Below are 20596 nucleotides of genomic sequence, written 5' to 3'. Positions count from 1 at the left end.
TGCTTTCTGGAGCAACACAATACTTATGTATTTCCACAGCACACAGTCAGTAGACTTAGTCACAATTAGCATCAATATAGATATCTTGATTAATAACACACACTGTTTGTATTTCTAGTGTGCATTTAGTTATTCCTAAATGCAGACTCATTTCTTGCTAACATACCAGACTAGAAAAAGTCTTTCATCTTCTGTTAACAAAACCTCACAAAGCTACTTGCAACCATGTGTTCCAACTGAGGAGATTACAAATGCGGTTTGCAGAGACACCCCTCCCTAAAAATAAGCACCTACCAACAGTTTGAACTCAAAACAGACTCTTTGGGGTAAAACTATGGATTCACCACTACCTATAACATTACCAAAATTATCCAGATGAGAACATACAACCCTGAAAGAAAGTGTTTGTGTAGATTCTAAGCAATCCAGATCATGACAATCCTAAAGAGGCCCTATGGAATTGTCAAAAACCAAGATGAAGACAAAAAAATTTACTAATACTTCACTAACTGAATTCTTTGGGTACAATAAACTAAACATCAACAAATAGCGAATAAGCTCCAGACATTCCCCCTCAGCTACCAGTCATAAGTCTGCTTCTCAAATCAGAAAGCTCCTTACCTACTCACTTTCTATGTTTGGGATAAAATCAATACCACTCTACTATATGAAAGCATAAAAAAATCATTAAGCAATATTCTTTATTATGACTCCTACTATTTCACCATAAATCCATTCAGCAATCAGCTGCACCATTACCACTCAATAACATGAGTTGAGGAAATGTTGCATCCTTGAGTGCAACCACTCCAGAGCATAAACAGAATGACAATTTTAGCAGCTTATGAATGACAAAGAATTCAGGGAACAGTCTGATTAACATTAAATACTTAGTCTTCTGTCCACCTTTCACATTTATTTTATGCATATTTTAGTCAACCTCTATTGCCACTATTGCAATGCCACTGTTTATGTCTCTCTTAGAGAATGTAAAATGATCAGCATTTCCTCCATCATTGTTATGATTGTCCGAAACTTTGACTTGGTGTTCACCTGAACTATAACCTATTCTAGAAAAAAACTGCATTGCTTACTTTTATGGAACTTTGTTTCAATTTATTCAGAAGCCAAGTTGCCTGCTAGAAAATTCTCTTGGTATATTCCTATCTAGTATTAAGAGGATTGTTAACCCTCCTGCAGTGTTAGGGTGAAGCTCAGGAGGAGCGCAAATGGTCAGACAGTGGGGAAGCAGGGGCTTGTCCCATCAGACAGTCAGTGTCCAAAACCACACACACACAAAAAACCTCGTAAAAGTGCGGGATCAGTGTGACACCACCAGACCGCACAGAAAGTAAAAAATTTGTGGGGTCTCTTAAGACCATGGGAGAGTTAATGTGACACCTCATTTAAGCCTCAGCCTGTGAGAACTGATGTTGCTTTAAAAAGCCTCTCTCAAAATTTAGATGCAAGTGGCAAGGGTTAATCATCAATATTCTGATTAGAATTAAAGGATAAACCTCTTCCTAAGCAACAAAGACTCCGTGTGCTCTGTTGTGTTTTTGGAAGGTAAAGACCACTCTATAAGTGAGAGGCTTTGATTTTGAGACAAACATATTTATAATCTAACATCATCTGGGATGTTGATGGGCAGGGAGAACCCGATCTCTTTCCCATTAACAATGTGTCTATTCATTCATCCATGATGGATGTTTTTTTAATACTAGTTGAGATCTATGGGACATATATTTTACATTTGACAATTGCAATGTATTGGGGTAAATATTCAAATATTTCACCTCATAGCCTTCCATTCAAAACATAGACTTCTATGTCCTAGTCAGAACAATCACACTGAGGAGGCACTAATGTTACAAATGATTGAACCAACCTTAATTTGGTTCATTAGTTGAATTGTTGCTGCTTGATAATTCAAACATCTTACCTAAAGATGCCAGCTTATTAGTGGTTTTGTCACAGAGCAAAGTGTTTTGCAAAAACCCCCCTAAAGTTTTATTCTTTTTACCAAAAATATTGCTACAATTGCATCTTGTCTTGCCATCATGAACCACATACTGTGTAGTGATGGCCGAATGTAACTTTGCAGACATGGCTCACTCAAAAGCAGCATATGTGGTTGATCCTGGGAAAAGAGACAAGATTAGGGCTTATACATATGTAGGCAGGTGTGTTGTACTCAAACAGGATTTAAAACAACATAGTCTCCGCCTCTTCCATTCTTGAAAGCATTTGCACACAAAGACTAGTGCAGAAACTCAATTCCAGGCAAACTACCGAAAATGAATGACTGCTTTACATAACAATTGATATAAGCCCAGATGGGAAATTCCTGCATAACAATGAGAACTGTCTCTGTACATAATCACTACCCTAAATTTCCCCTTTTGCACAATAATCTGCCTCCAAAAAACGCTTAAGCATGGCAGCCACTGGAGTTAGTAAGGATATCCAATCACCTCAAATTTTGTTCAAGTTATCTCAATGTCTGACTGAGATATGCTTATTAAAAACTTGCTACTTTGTAGGACAGAACAATTTCAACAATGTCCCATACACCTGGTCAGGATAAAGCTGGCACTGGTTGCTTCTGGGAGGGTGGTTGAGGTTCCAGTTACAGAAGGGTAAATAGTGTTTAGCCCTTGAGTCATTAATGGAGTGGACAGGGACCAGGACTGCAGGGGGAGCTGGAAGACGCAGCCCTTCCCTGTGGACCATTGTTCTGGATTGCCAGTGTATTGTCATCAGAGAGGAAAGAAAACAATCCCTTCTCTAGGCTTTCAACGGGGCGAAGGCACCATAACAATAACCCCACATCACAATGCAGTCCGCCCAAAAGACGGACACTGCCAAGCATTCACATGTAGACCACATTCATTTCCTTCACTGACACCACTTCTTTCACAGAAAAATGTGAGGAAATGAAAACAGCTAATATTACAAGGTGGCATATTTCACTTTGAATTGATAAAGCCAATAATGGTTATTCACTCTGAAAAGACCAATTCATGACCCGCAATAGTACCTTCAGTCAGTCTTGCACAGTTCATGGATTGATGCATAAATCTAATTACTTATGTTTATTATTCAGTTTCCAAATGCTTTGGAGTGTATCCTCCATGCCAATCTTCAAAAACAAGTTTTCGCATGCAGATGAAAGCAGAGAATAAAACAGATTGAATGGCTGTGGAAAGTATGTCAAAAAGTCTCCAATTAATAAATACTGCAAACGACTAAAGACAGCCTGAAAATGCTAATCATATGTTTTACCTTTCCATCAATCATGCTGCTCTTTTTTTGGCATTCCTGCTTTTTTCTGTCTGTCTAAGACTGTGTTTGTTTGTCTGCCTGCCTTGCTGGCTGTCAGTCTTTATCTCTTGGTCTCTGTCAGCTTGTCAGGTCTGACTGTCTGTCAATTTGTATTTTAGCTTGCCATCCTTCCCTGTACGGTGTAGAGAATGAGGCCAAAAAAACTGACTTAGGATATTTTGTGGAGCAGAGAAAGTCTGTGATGCATGACCCAGACAGACAGCAAGCTGCCTGTTGGGCTCTTCATTGTTGGGCTTTTGTTTATGAAATCAGCTTTGGGATACATGCATAATTTACTAAATTACTGATACTTCCTTGTCAATCAATAATCACAATCTTGTGGTTTACTTTCTCATGAGAACCAAAACTACTCCCTCATATAAAGCAGAATTTTAAAAAGCTCATTATAAGCTAGGGCCTTTAAAGGCTCCCATGTCGAAATAAATACTGGACTTAGAGTAATCTTCTTTGAAACAACTAAAGTAAACTGTAACAAGACTGATTACACAAGCTGCCAGCTTTCACAAGAAGTCAAACAAGGCCACGTCGAGTGAATGCAGAAGGCAACATTTACATAAGCCTTTGATTAGTTTGTTCACACATGCATTTCAAGCCAAAATTTCAGCTGACTGTATGATATCACCAGCAAGGCTGAATTGAGGTTTGTCTGAATAGTAATGGTAATGAGATGAACCAGTCACTAAACATGAATGCAGAATAGAACTAGGTGATTTTAATCTCGACAGCCCTGGACTGTGTATGTGGTATTTCACATACCTGGTTATTTGAGCTACTTATCTTTTTTTCATCTGCCATTTTTTTCTCTGAAATCAACAAGGCACTTTTGTTCACACAAGAAGTGTGCTCACTGGGTATTTTTTTTCAGACCATTCTCTATTAACCCATAGACAGTTCTGTGTGAAAATCCCAGTTCACACACAACTGAAATTCTCAGAGCAACTAGTCTAGCATACAATCACCCCACACTAAAAAAAAAAGAAAAAGAAAAAAAACTTTCTTGCCCAATCTGATACTCAGCTTGAACTTGAGCAAGTCATCTTATCTACATATAGATGTCAAAGTGCATTGAGTTGTTGATATGTGATTGGTTGATTCACCTTCTGGGTTGAAAATCAATTAGAGGAACCCGATAAAATGGTCAGTGAGTGTATATTCCTACATCTGCATTATCTATTTATGTTTTTGGAGTGCTTGGAACTGGTAATTTGAGCTGCATGCAAACATTAGCAACATACTCACATTTTGAGTTATGCACTTTTCCTCATTTTGTTCAAAAATTGATCTAAAAAAAAACATAGACCCTACAAAAAGTGTTAGGAAAAAACACTTAAACACACCATTGCTCCATTTCGAGGAATTATGCATTAAATATGACGAGTAGCTACTCAAAAGTTTATGAATCTGAACAGCAGACTGTTGTCATTTCACAATTAATTTAGTTTCACAGTTTTGCTACATTGTAAACAAGTATGATGATTGAATGTTTTATCTTTATGCCTTTTGAAATTTGTTGCTTCACATTCTCCATTTAACTGTTCAAAGTGGTACACATTTGAACCTTTGCTAGACACTGCAGGCGAGTATAAACTGAACAACACTGTTTTCACTTAGGAATCTTACAAACCACAAAAAGCAATCGCATACCTATGAAATGATACAGTGCTTTTGTGAAAAATTAAGTGCAACACACTGCATGTTTTAAAGTATGTGTATTTGCGTGGGTGTGTTTGAGGAATGTAGTAACTGCCTGGTAATTAGAGTTCAGATTCAGGTATGTAGAGCTGCAGGGAAGCCTGGGTAAGACAGGCAGAAAGACAGACACTCTGTGGGTTTAGTTTGGCTTAATCCCCTGCCAGGCAAAGCCACTACAAAAGCACTCAGGTAGGAACATATCTACACCAGTGTGGTCTCCGTGATCAAAGCTTTCAGCGTCGCCCTGAACTCATGCCTCAGAAAATGGACCAATTAGCGATAAGGGTGGGTTGAGAGTTGCTTGCGCTGCATGCCATACACCTAGCTGGCAGTGGCTTCAGACAAGGTAATTATACACACTCACCTGTCTGTCTCACTAACACTCATACCCTCCGCTATTACGGCTCACTCATCTCTCAGCACCACAGCATTACATCTCTCTTACATGGGCCAATATAATATCAGCTGACATGAACCAAACTGTAGCTACATGTGGGGGCAATTAATCTCTGTTGCAGAGTTTTAACCACCCCAAAACTTGCTGCCTTCAGAATTTTGCCAATAAGCTGATGTTGGTGTCAGTACTACCAGTAACCATCTCTCTATCTTCTCCATTCTGATGGAGTGTTTGAAGTTCTTATTTAACAAGGTATGCTGTCGTTGTTCATTTAAAAAAAAAGGAAAAAAAGCAGTTTCATATTAAATATGGGGAAATTTATTTGAAACTAAAAGTGTAAAAAATATCTTATCTGACAAGAACGCAATTAAATTTTAGAGATAAAGCTTTTCATTTCTTTTATTTCCTCAATGACAGGTGGTCTTATATACTATAATAAATGTTCTTTAGAAAATTATGAAAGCCCAGATGATTATATCATGTCTTTTCAAGCTTCTAGATGAGTCACAAAACTTGAGATAAATGGCAGTCAACCTGTGGATTGACAGTGGATGTATTTTAATCCTTGGGTATAATTTCCAGCTTTCTAAAGGTCCAACGTTTATCTACTCAGACATATAAAACAGCATGGAATGTTATGGTTACTTCGAATGTTGTGCTGTCAAATGTCTACTTATGATTGATGGTAAATTCATGGTAATGGTAAAGTGCAAGCCTCTATGCATGATTGATTGAGTCATAAAACTGACAGATGCCAATTAGTTACCTGAGAGGAGTGATGCATAACATGACACACCTGCGGACCACCAGTCATTTATTCTCTGGTTCAACCAATCAGCCACACACTATTTGTGGAGAACCTTAGTTAAAAAACTGTTTGACAATAACGATAGAGTTTGTACTGCCTTTTATTGTAGGACAAATTTTCCCCCTTTTTTATTCAAAATTGTAAATTTTTGTCTTTTGGTTGATTTGTTTTGATTGGGCATATTAGATTAAGAATTCTTGTGATTTTCTTTTATAAATAATTGGCTGAGGCTGTTATTGGACTAACTATCAACCTCCAAATTCAAATTTTATAGGCAAGATAATAACTGCACATAGTTTTTAATAGATCATTTCAAAAATTTCTGGAATATCAATAAAACATCCAGTTGTCTCATAAGTTACTTAAATATTAATGCCGATTGCTTAACCAAGTATGTTTTATTTAACCCAAGTATGACTCGGGAGCTACTTATTCCATCTTCACAGAAGGCTACAGAAAAAAAAAACCAGGAGAAATGAAAACTAACAGGAAAACATCCAAATATGACAAAAAACACAAAATAAAACCACCAAAGAGGACTACAACAATGAATAGTTCTTGACCCCCTTTATCTTCTGAATGGTTATTTTTAACTTCAACTTCAACAAAGTAAACTTTTGTGAATGTAATGCTAAAATAGAAAGCTACTTAACCAAATATTCACATATTTAAAGTCTGAAGAGTACTAGAATTTTGTAGTTATCCTAACAGTAATTCCTGAATGTTTTAACTTACAAAACTGCTTATTTGTGAATCTAAGTGTAGTTTGACTGTCTTTATGGTAACAAGACACTTCAGTGAGTGACCTCCTGGCACAAAGCTGAACAGGAGTCAGACATAATTAGACCTCTTGGACTATGTAGGTCACACATGACCACCTCAGACGATGCAGCAGAACCAACCCCAGAGAAAAGTGACATTTTTTTGCACAGCAGTTTTTTTGCTATTCTGCAATCCTCCTCTATTTCTTGAAAAATCTGTCTCGCAAAACAAATTGGTGTGGGTGAAGCATCACAAAAGCAGAGCTGTTGACAAACAGACATAAGTGAACATGTTACTTTGCATGTCTATTTCCAATTTGGTTCCCGACACAGACAGATGCTCATGCTTGCACACTCGATATTTTCATTTCTTGTCAGCACAAGGAAGCGATTACAATGGACATGTACCAAAGGTTAGTTTATTTTTCCCAGTATATACTTATAATTCTATGTATTTTCAAGCACAAATGTAAACTCTTGTTTATGCATCCTGTATTTGGAACCACTGATATGTATGCAGGGAAACAAATGCACAAAAAATAAACATGTTTACTGCCACAAGTCAGAATCTAGTCTGTTTGCAGTCCCTGACAAGAAATACGCCTTCTAAGCAAACTATGAAATATATAGCTATAGCTGTGCGCCTAGGAGCTTGACTTCAAAGGGACTAAGAGGATTTTTTTAAAGCAACTTAAAGAAAAAAAAAAAAACTATTTCCATTTTAAATTAACTGTATAAGGTTTCCGTGGGGACCAGCTGAAGAAGAAATCATGGCATGACACCAGTTCAAAGGCACTTTAAGCCAAAGCAAAGTTTACTAAACAGACAAGATTACAGGGTGAAAGTATGAAGATGTACCAGAAATAAAGACAAGCTGGTATTGATAATGTGGTCGGCTTTCTTGTGTGATACTACAGTATGTCTGTAATGTAGACAGGCTGTCTAGAAGCTCTAAACTATGGACCAGAATAGCTCTGATAATGCATCTGTCATGAACGTGTCATCAGGAACTGTTCCTCAGCACTGTGGAAAATTAAACTGCCTTGATGACTTGCTGGTCTGCTTTATTTAAAAGCCGTTACCATGACTGCGCATATTTAAGTAATACATACATATACTGTCCCACAGTAGCAATATATTTTAGAAGACACAAAAGCTTACACATAGCATAAATATAGCTGGCAAGTGCTCTTAATGATAACAGAGAATAGTCAGTGCAGCCGAACAGAGCTGCCAGTCAAAACTCCTTGGTTTGCATGAAACCGAGATCACTCCACCGGAGAACCAAAGCCTATATATATACAGTATATATATATATATATATATATATATATATATATATATATATACATACATATATATATATATAAATAAATAAATAAATAAAATGTTTAAGTCATTATGTCCTAAACTAAACCAATTTTAGAGCTTGGTCAGAGTATTTCTTTTCTTTCCAGATATTTTGGCACATATGCAAATGTGCATTATCTTGGTCCAAGGCTGAGGAATCTATGTGCATTTTGTTCAACAGCAAACCATGTCATATGTACTGTAAGACATTTGGTATTGTTTAGGATGCATGTACTTTCTACTTTTTAAGCAGTGCAGCATAGTTTGTGTAAACCAAATCAAAATGTCTTAGCCTTTCCATTTTAGCTCTGGCTGTAAGTTTAGGGTAATTGTTTCCTTTGAAAGGAAAAGCTCTGAACCATTTCAAAGTCTATAGAAACATGAGTTTCAATCAAAGTTCCTCTGTATTGAGCTTTATTCATTTTCTCATCAACTCTGAAAAGCTTTACCATCCATGCTGAAGTAAGCATTCGCCAAGTAACCAGGTGTCGGAAGCATGTAAGCCAAAATCTTCAATTTTGATCTGAGCACCTTTTACAGCTGTTTGTGGTGCCAATTAAGTGGTCTACATGATCTATTAAATCTCCATATGAGTTGCAGAAAATGAGTGCTGCTGCATCAGAACAAACTGAAGTCCTTTCGCAATCACCCTATTGTTTGACAATGATTTCTTCACAAAACACATGGAAGGGGCGAAAAGGTGTCTTATCCCCTCCTCAAGGTGTTTTATAAAAAGGGGCCAATGTTGGTTGTTTTCAGGACCAAAAGAAGTGCTTAAAACCTGAGTCAGAGGTAACAAACATAAGTAAGATGCTACTTCAAACTAAATTTCCAATACACGTTGAGATGTGTCTGCACTTTATTTAATCTAGAAAATGAGAGAGGGCAAGATGTTCAACAGATAACAGGAAGGCTAAATGTATTACAGCGAATTTGTGTCGATTTTATCCTTTTCAGTCTGTAATGGAACATGCTAAATTTGCTAGTGCTGGCAGTCTTTTGGAAGTCAAAGAGTGAACATTAACTGATTACAGTCTACAATAACCTGGAACCTGTTTTATTTACACTGGCTTAACCATATAAATAAATGGTTAAGACAGTTCAAAATGTCAACCCTGTGATTATTTTATTTGGGTTAAAATAATAATGAACACTGCTTTACAACTGCCCTTCCCCACAGGTGGGGAGATATTGCATCTGCTTCTAATGTAGCTAATCAATGACTCAAAACAAACAGTCCTTGAAGACAAATTTGCTATTGAGACTCCAGACATTCATGAGATAAGATCTAGGATCTTGGCATCATAATTTCCAAAATCCACAGCAAAATATTAGGTTGAACAATCTATTCATTTTCAAAATTTTGTGTCAAATGTGCCATCTGCCTTTTAAATCCCTAAGCAAGGGTATTTTAAGTTATTCTGATGAAAGATGCTTGAAAAGATGCTTCAAAGCCCCTGTGTGAACTTGTTTGTATGAGAGTAAACACGAGATCATTTTAACATGGTGCAAATACACCCATTCACACCATTTGCTAAATACAACTCAGTTTCAAATTGCAATGTAAACAGCATCCTACTATGCTAATGGACTCTCTATGTCCTCTCAGGACAATGTGACTGGTCCTTGACTTTTTTATGACTTCCCCTTCATGAGTCCTTGGCTGATTATGCCTTTAAGGACCCTTTAATAAGAACTGAGCAAACAGGGCTCTCAGCAGAACAAATGGAAAACTCAGAGGCTGATGTGAGAGGCTTTCTCTGCCCTTGTGGCTAAATGTCAGCACTATGGGAATGGACATTGATAATGAAGACATTTCCCGAAAACACAGGCACAAATGAAAAGCTCTAGAAAGCTTTTACTGCAGTTTCAATTAACATTGAAGGATGCAAAAAGCTCTCGATCTGGGGAACTAACATTCACACTTAAATTTAAATAAAATCTCACTAAACAGTTCATCTAAGAGCTATGCATCAATGTTAAATGAATGAAACACTATTTCAACACTGCTATTTCAAATTGTGCTTTTGCTATCATCTGAACGTCACTTATGTTGCATCTATGTTTTGAAAAGTGTCAGAGGAAATAAACAGAATTTCCTTGAATTATTCGTCTTTCCAAATCTTGGCAGTAATCCAGAAGAAGCTTAAAGCACTTCAACAGCCACAGTCAGCCAACTGGGGTGAACCTCAAGCTAAACTCTAATTTCCTGCTTGGAGAGAGTGTTGGGATATTACTTAAGATAAGAGGCCTGGAACAGGAAGCAAAGTGAATCCTTGTCATGTTAGGTGGTGAACTTCTGTGTGCTAAAGGAAGCTACGAACATGACTAGATAAAGTCTATCTTTTGTTTCTGCTAATCCAGCCCTGACCGGCGCAGCACCTCTGTGACTTCATTGCATGTTTTTACATTTTTTCAGGAGCTGCAAGTCTTCTCTTGATTGTCAACGACTACATTTGGTCAGCTGCTCTGTGAGGTCATAAAATGGCCTTGAGGAACAAACCCTTCCCAACAACTCAAACGTATTTCCTGACCATCTAAACATCCACCAACTCCCTTCCATCCTAAATAAACAATGTACCCATCTATTTCCAATGCTCTCCCTCAGCATGATACCCAGGTTTTAATCACCCACCCATCAACACAATGCTGGACACTTGCCTCCATAGCCCATTTCAATAGACGGAAATTGGAAATGCAAAACAGACCAGTAGTGAAAGGACATGCAGCCCCATCAGATTCCAAACAAACAATGGAGAATCTGCTCCTGTTTAGCCTACATTTCCTCCAGACACACTGGGCGAACAATGAAACCTTATGACTGACTGTTTGCTGCATCCAGATCCAAGATGAAGCCAGGATGGGAACACATCCTCACATAGTTTGGGCTTCAGTTGATTCAAAGAGCCAAATTAAAAGATCAATTTCTCTGATAATATGAAATGAATTCCATTCTAAGAAATCTGTGAGGCAGAAAAATCAATAATGAGGAGCAGAAGGTCAGATGGCAACAACTAAATGTGAATAATGACTATTGTCAGCTCTTCTAAAAGGAAAATGGTTATTATTCATGCTGGAGAATCTTTTCCCCAAAATGAGTTTGTTACTTGTGATGACAGCATGGAAGGAAATGTGGCTTGGTGTCATGCCCAAGTAAAGTTACATGTAGTGTATAGTCTGTGGTTTAATGTACCACTAGTTCTTGATGGTTCACAACCACATTTTTCCCAGACCAAAAGAACTTGATACATTTTATATGTAATTCTGAATGTATTTCACTGTAACCTTAAAATGTAAACCACAGTACCTGACCCAAAACTTTGGAAAAAACATGGTCAACTGGAAATTTACACAAAGGCCAAGAACAGAAGACACTGATGGCCTGGCTAAACATATTGCCTAGATATGGCTTATACAGTTTTATAACAGGAAGCCAAATTTTGTTGATTCAAAACAGTAATTTAAAAAGCTGACTCTTAGCACTTAATTTTAATAGTTAACCTGTGGCAACTTATTTTATCTGGGAGGTAATCAGAAAGCTAAAATGTTTGGCTTTGACATATTTATTGCTCCAAATTTTACTATAATCGATAACACGTCTGATTTCCACAATAAAATAAATTGAAGTTTCACAACTTATTTTATCATCATGTACATTTAGACCTTTTGGATCCATAATAAAATCTGAAGCACTGAGTTAACAAACAAGTGTTTTGTACGTAACTTTAATACAAATACCCTCAAAAATAAATGAATTACTTTATTAAAATAGTGCAAATAGCCAAAATATTCCCGTATTTTTTAAACAATTGAGCAGCAGTAAGACAGCAAAAGAAAAACAAAGACAATCAAGCCTTAAAAGGTAAAAGAATATAAATGTTTTGTTTCAGTTAACATACTTGTATTCCGCCACAAAATTTAATTTGAAAGTGAGTGTTGAAGTTTCAGGGGGAAAAAAGTGTTTAATCAAAAATAAGATTCTTCAGTAACCTTTAAAATAGAAATTTGAGCTGAGCATTAAGATTGTTCTTCTTACATTCAAAAGTCTACAAATGTTCTTGGAATACTATTTGTCAAAATGAAGTGTGCCATTTTTCATCTAAAATAGCAGTTAACGTCTTTTGATTCACTGTCCTCTAACTGTCAGAAGAAACAAAGACAAAGAGGAGCCCAAGTGATAAACTTTAAAAAGTCAGCTTGACTTTTCAAACCAAGACAAACAGCAAGAATTTATTGAACGCAGTGCATTATAGCAACAAACTAGCAGGCAGCCCCGTCTTTCCGGCGTATATTGTTCCCCGATGAGCGATCATAAAATGTGCAACCCTCTGCACAAGTGTTTGTTTACAACAGAAGAAATAATACTCCCTCTCAGACAAGGGGTCTCAGTGGCTTTGATAAGGATCACAGCTATTTATTACACCCAGCAGAGCCTTTCAGTGAATTGCTTGATAATGAGTTGTCTCACCAGAATACATTCAGCAGACACAGGAGTGGAATTCTGACTCTTGGTTTATCTAAGGGTTTACCTGATGGAAAGTTCTGCACAGATGATCAGTAAGCAAAAAGGATGAAAAAAAAATCTCTGGTCATTGGGAAAAATAAGAAAGTGACTTTTTGTGTCCAATCAGCCTTGAGTCACCATTCACAGTCTCTGCTGGGGGTGACAAACCTCCCAAGGGCACAAAGAGGGAAAATATCAACCAATCACAGGCCCGTTAGTCAAACTATCAGCTGGTCATTGCTCTATCTCCCACACTCTCCTTCACCCTGGGGTAGGAAAAACAAAGAAAAAAAGTACTGGACTGCAGCCAGTTCAAAACTGCAGGGTGACACACACACAGACACACTAACTAAAAGAGACTCAAAGACCTTGACCCGCTCATTCCTCTCCAAGGCTTCAATGCCAAAGCTATGGTTCTAACTAAACACAGCTTTCAAGAGGAAAGATAGTTTAACCCTCTGAAACCAATGCTTTGTTTCAGCCTCGGTCTCATGCTTAATCCCTCACAAATCCCAAACCTCTGTGGGACTCATGGTTAGCCAAAGTGGCAAAAAATACCCAGAGGAAAGAAGCTTATGAAATATTCAAAAACTCAAAAGTCATTGTTAAGCAAACTCTGATTATCAGAAGCAATAACACAACCCAGATACATGATGAGAATGCACATATATGGGGAAACTTACATTCTGCATTTGATGAGCAAATGCAGAATGAGCTCCAGAGAATCTAAATGCAGAATGAGCCGGAAGAGAATCTAAAAACTGCTGTTACAGAATCAGATTGTGCAAAAAGTCACGTCCAGGATGAAATTTTTAGACCTCAAACTAGAAAATTTCTGAAAAAAAAAAGATACAAATGTACTTTTTTGCAAACCAAACATAACCACTTGAAACATTTGTTACCAGCTTTTCTGGTCAGGCACATTTTTCTGAGAAACTGAACCAGTGGACTCTGCATAAGTAGAAAATTTAGGCTCTTTACAACCATGTCAATTTTTTAAAAAGTTGCTGTAGGTAACTTTTATAAAAATATGTATATATATTTTTTTACATAATTATTAAAATTTTCACTATGTTGCCACTGTTTCATATACACTTTTTATGACTGAAGATATTTTCATGTTTCATCTGTTTTGTGTTTTTGAATACTTTTTTTAAATGCATTTAATAATTTTGTAGTAATCTGCTCACAAAATACCTAATCTGTTGTGTAAAACTGACCTTACAATAAAGTGATAATGAATTGATTTCATTAAGATATAGCCATATTATAGTACTAAAAATTCATGTAAGCTGGACCTGGAAGATAATATGAAGAGTCATCTTACATAAAGAAATATGCAAAAGCACATAGACTATCTGTACACAGAAAATTGTACACAACCTACTGCAAATCTAAACATCTGAAAACCACACATAACTCTTCAAGGCATTTGTTTATGTTCTGAAATTAACTTAATCAGCATAATCTTAATTACTAGACACAAATATATTTTTCAAATCTCACGGCCCAACAGCAGCATACCATTTAGCCACAGAAATGTATAGTGAGGGGCACCAAGAAGGTCCTTGGAATGTTCCTATTTTGAATGACTACAGCTATTCGAAAGATTTAATCAACTCTGTTTCTCTGGATCTGTGTTTTATTGAAATTATATGTACACCCCACAAAATGGTTTTCATTGCACATACTAAAAAAACATGCAGAATCTATTGCAAACATATTTGACAAAACTAGCCATAATTTTTCAAGACAAACAAAAAACTAAATGAGTTTAAAATGGTATTTAGGTTTTTGAGGGGATCTGAAAGCTTCATTGGAGTGCCACTACCACTGAGTAAAGATCTGTTTCAGAACCACAGCAGAACCTCAGTTCTTAATATTGTAAGAGACTTCTTACTCCCACTCAAAAAACAGCAAACTGCTATAGTTTTAGATCTAATTTGGAATACCAGGACTACTTTTTGTCATTTGGTAGTAAAGGTCACAGATGGGGCTCCTCAGGCCTCTATTGACATGATTCCATTGACGTGATTGCAGAGGTCAGATTGGGAATTACCGCAACATCTCTTACAATATATGTGCTTTTGAAAGACAAGTTTATATTTCTCTGTCTACAGTGCATGGGTCAGCATGTTCAAAATATCTGAGTGGATGAGTCAGAATTCCCTCAAGCTTAATGCAGAAGGACTCAGACCTGAATTTCAACAACAACTTAGTCGGTCATTAAATCTGCCTACTACCACTTCAAAATCACTGCCAGAATTGAGGGTTTCCTATTGAAACAGGACACAGGAAAACCTGTTCACATTTTGATTTTAGTAGGTTAAATTATTGCAGTAGTCTCTATACAGATCTCTGTAAAAACGCAATAAATAAACCAGGCAGCTGCAAAATCCAAACTGCTGCTGCCAGAGACTTGACCAACACCAGAAAATAGATCATATCCTTTCATCTATGCACTGGTTCCCTATTTTAGGATATGTATAAGGAAATGACGGAAAAGCTTGTTGCCTGTTTGTAAGGCAACTTCATGTTTTATCTGTTTTGGGTCTGTATGCATTTGTATTTTATCTATTTAGTATTTCTAATATTAATTTGTTAATTGCAGAAAAAGATTGGCATACACTATTTGCTTTAATTTGATATGGCAAGGCCAGGCAACTTTATTTATATAGCGCCTTTCAGCCAAAGACAATTCAAAGTGCTTGTACAAGAAAGTTAAAAACAACATACAAGAAGATTGTAATAACAAAAAAATCAAGCAGATTAAAAATAGACACGGTAAATATTAAAAATTTTAAATATAGTGAATGAATAGAATTAAAAGAATTAAGAATGGGCAACTTCAACATGGTGATTAATATTTTGCCATATTAGATTACTAAAACTGTACTGTAGGAAATCTTTTATGCTAAAGTAACCAGTCTAACAATGTTTTTCATATAGAAACATGCAAATGTTACACCCACCGAATGTTTTGTACTATACAAGCTAGAAAAACATCCTGACAATGTACACACATAATTATTCTGCCCATTTGTGTCGGTCACTTTCTAAAAACAACAAAACAAGATGGCTCGAAATTAATTGAAAGTGGTGTTAAGCTTCTCGGAGACGACAAAAAAAATATATTTCAATCTCCATAGTTCAGCAGCAGCATGTCAGACTAAATGCTGGGTTTATCTACTCTGTGTACAACAAACAAATCTACTCCTGCTCCAGTTTTTACTCCACATCCAGAGCTGAGTGAATGTTTTTATCTGCTTCAGCACAAATACTGGGCATCTTTTTAGAGAACCAGAGCAAAAAAAAAAAAAAAAAGCACAGGATACAACATCTGCTTAGTCAGGGGCCTGAGGAGGTTCAAATAAAAAGCCTCCCTGTATGTACACAACAGTAACTCGGCGAGGGCGTCCTCAGCTGGTAAGGCATATGATTCAGGCACTTGTGAGGAGAGGTCACTATCAGTCTGTGAATACAAGAGGCCCTCTGAGTCTGGTTACTCGCAGAACTGCCACAGCCAACCCAGCTGGGTGCACTTCATCCCCTGCCCATGCATTCGACAAGCCTGTTGCTCATTCATTACATCAAAGTGCTGGGGTTTACTTTTTGTCTGGTCTGCCTGCTCCATTTCTAACTGAATGTAGAGACATGAGAATAAAACAGGGCGACATGTGAGGTCAGAGTAGACTAATAATCAGAGTGTAAATTTTTCTGCCCAACAGAGAATCACTGTCAGAGCAAAAGCCTCCCAGAATCTTCACTCTTTTCTAATTATTGATCTGCAGCTACTCCACTCTCATCATTCACCCTGACAGCAACCACTCAGACTCGTGCAAAAGTGCAGTGGTCCTGAAAATATTTCAAAGTATCAGAGCTTCACCTGTGTTTCAGCTCCTGGTTTGATGGCGAGTGCTTCTCTGAAATGTGCTTTTCATACAAGACTTGCTTTACCTGACTAAAAGCAAGCTTTAATCTATGCAATGGATGATGCTCATGCTGAGCAGGGGGGAGATCAATTTTCTTAATGCAATCATCTGTATCCACATGTTAAAACCTTTTTGCCCATAAAAATAATTTAACTCTCACCCAAAAAAAAGAGAAAGGACTGAAAAAATGTTTCACTTTTAGAGATGCTGGAAGGCAGACTTCCACCACTTTCTTAAGTCTATAGCAACCTCCTGTTCTATATTTAGCTCCATTCATCTTCTCATCCACTCTGGCCAACTGTTGATGATGAAAAAGAGCATGCCCACAGCATGATGTTGCGGCCACCATGTTCACACATGAGGATGGTGGGTTGGATAGTTTATAAAAATAAAATCTGAAAGAGGTTCTGTTCTTGTAATTCCTCTAGATTTTATTCAGACCCGACTGAAAAGCTGAATCTGGTGTGGACCTGGGAAAACCTGATCAGTGTATCTTTATTGGCAGCATTTTTCTTTCTATTTTTTTTATACATATATATATAACATTACTGGCTGCTTGTTGTGGCTTTCTCATCGCTTATTACAGAAAAGTCTACACTTTAATATGCGTGCGAGTACATGTGCCATACTGTCAGACATTATTTAAAATCTATTGGTGAACCAGTTATAGTCAACTTGCTGCAGGCTGGAGAAGTTAGTCATGGGATGGTTGTGACAAATGCTGTGGGACAGTGGACAGAGAGCTCTTGGAGCCTAATGTCCAAAAACCCAAGGACAAGGTCAATGATTTTTAAAGAGCTCAAACTCACTTGGAAAGATGTTTGATTGCTATGAGTACCTCAAGTTTGAAATGAACCAACACTTCAGTCTGCATAAAGGTCTGACAGGGAAGACGACAGAAAGCCGTCCGTCTCTGATCAACGCATTTCTGTGGAATTTATTTTTCTTCCTTCCAGGATGAAGATACAGTTTCTTAGAATATGAACCCAAAATATAAATACTCCTTTCCCCCCCATAAAGTTACTGCATTTAGTTAGCATGAATAAAATACAGTTACATGATAAAACAGCAGCTCTGACATTATGCAGTTTTGGTATGTAGTTAGTTGCAGAAAACTTTCATTGTATCATCGTTATCATCCCTCTGGCTGACCAGAGATAAAATTGGAATATGAAGTGTGAATACTTGGTTCTTAAATTACAATATTCTACAAAAAATACCCAGAATGAGTCTACTGTGGTTGCAGAAGTTTCCTTGTGCTCAAACACTAATACAGTAACAAAGCCTACAACTTAATATATTGTGCAGATTGATAGAAATTAGGTTGTTGAACCTTTCTTGCTGTTTTGATTCAAGTAATTATCTTTGGTAAATCTCTAAATGGGTATAAAAATAAACAGGCCAATACCAAAATCCGGTATTGTGATATCGACAGTTTCCTTTTCTGAAAAACAGTATCACATCCGATATAAAAAAGAAAATGAAGAAAAATTACTACAAGTTCCTTGATATAGGTTATTGGTTTTAATCCATCAGAAAATGACAAGGAATGTCACCTCAAGGAGCTAAAGATAACGGGTCCCATTCATATCTAGAAACAAAATCCAATGCAAGAGACAGATTTAAAATCAATTACGAGACTTCTAATTTGATCAGAGTTCTGTTAGCAATGCCATCTATTAAAAAGCAATCCTAGGAAGCCCATCTGACTGTATTGAGGCATTAACGTGACACTAACATCTCCTCCTGGTGAGAGCAGAAAGGAAGAAAACTCCTTATGTCTTAAACTCCTATCTATCTTTAATCAACCTCAAACAAATGCATCAAAGTACATGTGACGTCTACACTGACAAAAACTCTGTTCTGGTTTTGTTACAATATTTCATTGTTTGACCTGCTGATAAGAGAAAATGGAGGAAAAACATAGCAATTCTGATTGCTGGTTGATGAATTGGTACATCTTTACCATCCTATACTCTATCTTATGTTATTTTGTTATTATTGTGTGTTCGTTGTTTGAATGGTAACCTAAATATAAAATGGAAGGAAGAGAGTGCATGATGCTTTTTGTGTGTACTTTGGCCAGTTAGGGATCATTTACCTTATTAGAGTAGGGCGGTCTTGCGAGATTGATGCCATCTCTGATGAGTCTATCCCTGATCATGATCTTCAGCTTCAGCTTGGGGTACATCACCAGCTCCCTCCTGTTGCCCAGCGTCAGGTTTCTCTGTGCGCCCATGTAGCCACCATTACGCCCGATTCGGTCACTGTTGGGCTCTGTCCAAGACCTGGATCCCCGCAGCTTGGACTCATGCTCCACCGTGTGACCCGTGTAAATCTCTGTCGCGGGTGGCATCGGCTCAAGGGTGAAGTACAGACCGCTGGCCGTGTCTTTGGCTTCCTCCTTCAGCCTTCTCACCGCGTCGTGGATCCTCTGTCTGTGGTGAGGGATGTAGACCCCGATGGCGTCCAGGTCGGGCTCTCCTATTTGTTTGCAAACTTCTAGATCGTCGTAGCCATTATCCACGAAGGACTCTACGTACTGCGAAAGCTGGAGTGTCTTAAGCCACTCGAAGACAATGACAGGTCCGCTGCTTGTCATTTTGGCTGTATTGAGAAAACTCAGGTGGCCCTTACTTTCCTGTTCTGCGTTTCAAACGCATTCTCAGTCAGGCACTGACCGTGACTTTAACTCTAAGACTCAGTGGCGTAAAGAATTGTATTAAGCACTTCGTAGATAATCCATGCCAAAAGATTGGGCTACCATATTAAAATCATCAAAACCAGCAATATTTAGGAATACATTCATACGAGGCAGCTTTCAAAATCCACTCGCTTTTGAGTTTCAAAGATTGTTTTGCCCGTGCCAGCGTGGTTTGTTGTGCGCAACAAGGCTTTACCTTAAACAATCAGATGTCTCCAAGTGCTGTCATTCAAACAGCTACGAAATCAGATTTCATCCGTTACGCACGGCAAAGCACGGCTTCAAAAGCTCCTACTGTTTTCTTCGAGTCCTTTCTCTGTGTCGACCACCGGCAAAGAAAATAGAAATAAATCCACTGAGAAGCCGAAGGGGGGGCCGAGGGGTCTTCAATTTCTCACAAACAAACATAAAAAAAAAAAAAAGCTTGCAGAGGATCTGCGTCTAAAGCCCTGAGTCTACCCTCAGTCCAGTTCCTCCTCCAACCGGCACATCACTACTCTGGAGCTGCAGCCAAGAACCAACACGCTCTCTGTCTCAGCTGCTGGCGCTCCAATAACGTCCACGCCCCCTTTTCCAAATCATACATTTAAAAATAGTGAGCCAAATCCCTTTTTCTCTCTCTCGCTCCCCCTCTGAACTTGTCGCGCAGCCTCGTGGCTTCCCTCCCGGTCACCAGCTTCCCCACTCACTGGAACACTGAAGTTAGTTCGAAACAGAAGAGTCTGGCGAAAAGGCAATCACAGATCATTTCCTCTGCTTCTCTGTTTGACATTATTACTCCCCAAAGATATGATTTCGTCCACTGACTGCACCTCTCTCTTTCTCTTCTCTTGCTTGATTGTGCGCACACACCCATACACACGCACCCCCTCACTCATTCAGCGTTTCCATGCTTTGGTTTGTCCACACGCATGAGCTCCCTCAGTGTTGGAATGGCAGCACTGCAGCCTCTAAAACAGTTCAATGAAAAATTACCCGAATCCTTCGAATTTTTTTTACGTTATAAACCACAAATATCAGGTATTTTATTGTGATTTTATTCGATGGATGAACCACAGCAGTGCATAATCGTGAAGGATAAATGGTTTTCAGCTTTTACAATT

At 37.8% G+C, this 20596-nt stretch overlaps 1 protein-coding gene across 5 annotated transcripts in view; it reads right to left on the bottom strand.

The window, feature by feature from the left end:
* sash1a (SAM and SH3 domain containing 1a) overlaps positions 1-20301 on the bottom strand; it is a 179519-nt gene extending 159218 nt beyond the window's left edge. For 2 of the 5 annotated variants that reach the window (XM_032586062.1, XM_032586063.1), the window contains exon 1: positions 18891-20290. In XM_032586062.1, the coding sequence (XP_032441953.1) occupies positions 18891-19391 (501 nt within the window). In that variant the 5' untranslated portion in view covers positions 19392-20290. Of the gene's footprint in view, positions 1-18890 lie in introns of all 5 variants that reach the window. The other 3 variants (XM_032586065.1, XM_032586067.1, XM_032586069.1) reach the window with 2 other exon arrangements.
* Positions 20302-20596: the final 295 nt, after the last annotated feature.

Source organism: Xiphophorus hellerii, chromosome 15, assembly GCF_003331165.1.
Source record: "Xiphophorus hellerii strain 12219 chromosome 15, Xiphophorus_hellerii-4.1, whole genome shotgun sequence".
NCBI lineage: Eukaryota > Metazoa > Chordata > Actinopteri > Cyprinodontiformes > Poeciliidae > Xiphophorus > Xiphophorus hellerii.
The sequence above is the reverse complement of the archived record's forward strand: the minus strand, read 5'-3'. Positions and strand labels throughout refer to the sequence as shown.